The sequence below is a fragment of the Sprattus sprattus genome, assembly GCF_963457725.1.
Source record: "Sprattus sprattus genome assembly, chromosome: 20".
NCBI classification, from domain to species: domain Eukaryota; kingdom Metazoa; phylum Chordata; class Actinopteri; order Clupeiformes; family Clupeidae; genus Sprattus; species Sprattus sprattus.
The window spans coordinates 26283889-26285729 of NC_137918.1; the positions used below are offsets into that span (position 1 = coordinate 26283889).

At 59.2% G+C, this 1841-nt stretch overlaps 1 protein-coding gene across 1 annotated transcript in view; it reads right to left on the bottom strand.

Moving 5' to 3' along the window:
• Nucleotides 1-212: 212 nt before the first annotated feature.
• The window catches only part of LOC308381727 (midnolin-A), a gene marked incomplete at both ends in the record, with an annotated part of 8129 nt that continues 6500 nt past the window's right edge, over nt 213-1841 (bottom strand). Inside the window, one exon of the mRNA XM_080859295.1 lies at nt 213-520. Within this exon, the coding sequence (XP_080715421.1) occupies nt 213-520 (308 nt within the window). The remainder of the gene's footprint in view (nt 521-1841) is intronic.

The window sequence follows — 1841 nt, forward strand, 5'->3', positions numbered from 1 at the left end:
TTGTGTGCAATCCTGAGCCTCAGACAGGCAGGCTAGTGGCGCCCATCACACCAGTCATCAGCTGGCCTGTTCCTGTTCCTGTCCCATCCATGACGTTCCCCACGCAGCTTTCTCTCTTCCTGCCTCCCGTCCCTCATCCCTCCATCTCTTCATGCCTCCTCTCCACCGCTCCCTTCATCCCCCTCTTTTGTGCTCTTCCGTCCATCCCTCCATCAGGTCATGATGACCTCGCTGCTGAGGTCCGTGGGCGGGGCCTCGGCCTTCCATACGGCGTCGTCGTAGTCCATCTCTAGAGGCGACGCCTCCCCGGGGGACGAGGATGACGAGGAGGAGGAGGAGGAGGCCGCGCTGCTGTTGCTATGGCTGCGGGCCACCCTGCGGTTGCCGGGCGACCAGGCGTAGGGGGCGCGGGTGTCGCGGCGGGCCTTTCGGCGAAGCCGGCGCTGCTGGAGGAGCAGCTGGAGACGCTCCACCTTACACCGGGTCGCCCTGTTCTCCCACTGCCGCTCCCGCTCACCGCCTGGGAGAGAGAGAGAGAGAGAGAGAGAGAGAGAGAGAGAGAGAGAGAGAGAGAGAGAGAAAGAGAGAGAGAGAGAGAGATGGTTAGACAGTCACTCAACACTTGAGCACTTGAAAGGAATGGAAGTTCCCTTAACCTACTAATGTTACCAGCAGCACATCGGGACAGACTGGTCATAGCCAGAAGAGGGCCGTAAGAGGGCCGGAAGAGGGCCGGAAGAGGGCCAGAGAGAGCTGGAACTAATCTAGAGTAATGGGGGTGGCTTCAGTACAGGAGGCAGACGGCTGTGGCTAAACTTCTCTCCTCTCCTCTCTTATACTTCGATCTGCTTTTCCTCTTCTCCAACTATCCAACCTGCCTCCCTACTGGCCCTCCCCTCCCCTCTCCTCTCACCCCTCCCCTCCCCTCACCCCTCCCCTCTCCTCTCACCCCTCCCCTCTCCTCTCACCCCTCCCCTCCCCCCCCTCCTCTCACCCCTCCCCTCCCCTCCCCTCTCACCCCTCCCCTCACCCCTCCCCTCCCCTCTCCTCTCACCCCTCCCCTCCCCTCACCCCTCCCCTCTCCTCTCACCCCTCCCCTCCCCTCACCCCTCCCCTCCCCTCTCACCCCTCCTCACCCCTCCCCTCACCCCTCCCCTCTCACCCCTCCTCACCCCTCCCCTCACCCCTCCCCTCCCCTCCCCTCCCCTCTCCCCCCTCACCCCTCCTCACCCCTCCCCTCACCCCTCCCCTCCCCTCTCCCCTCACCTCCCCTCTCCTCACCCCTCCTACATCCTCCATTTTTGTCTACTTTCCGCCCCCCCCCCCCCCTTCCGTCTGTTGGTCCTCTTTATCTCTCCATTTTTCCCTCCCTCACTTCTCCTCTCCAAGCGGAAGCACTCTTGAGATCACCATCAGAGTATGAAGGACAAACCAGGCTGCGGGGGGATACTGAAATAATGCACACACACACACACACACACACACACACACACACACAAAAAACACAAACGACACACACACACACAAACGACACTCACAAACGACACACACACACGCTCACACATACACACTCGTAAACACACAGCCTTCATCTTTCGTCTGATACATGTTTGCAATCTACTTAATTCCTAACAGCTGCCTCTAGTCCAGACACACACACACTCTCACCAGTGTACTGTGTATGGGGTTGAGCATGTGTAAGTGCATGTGTAAGTGCATGTGTGTGTGCGAGAGTGTGTGTCTGCGGTCTACATCACACACTTAAGAGTAAGAGGTCAGCCAGTGACCTCCGAATACAAGCATACCACACACACACACACACACACACACACACACACAGT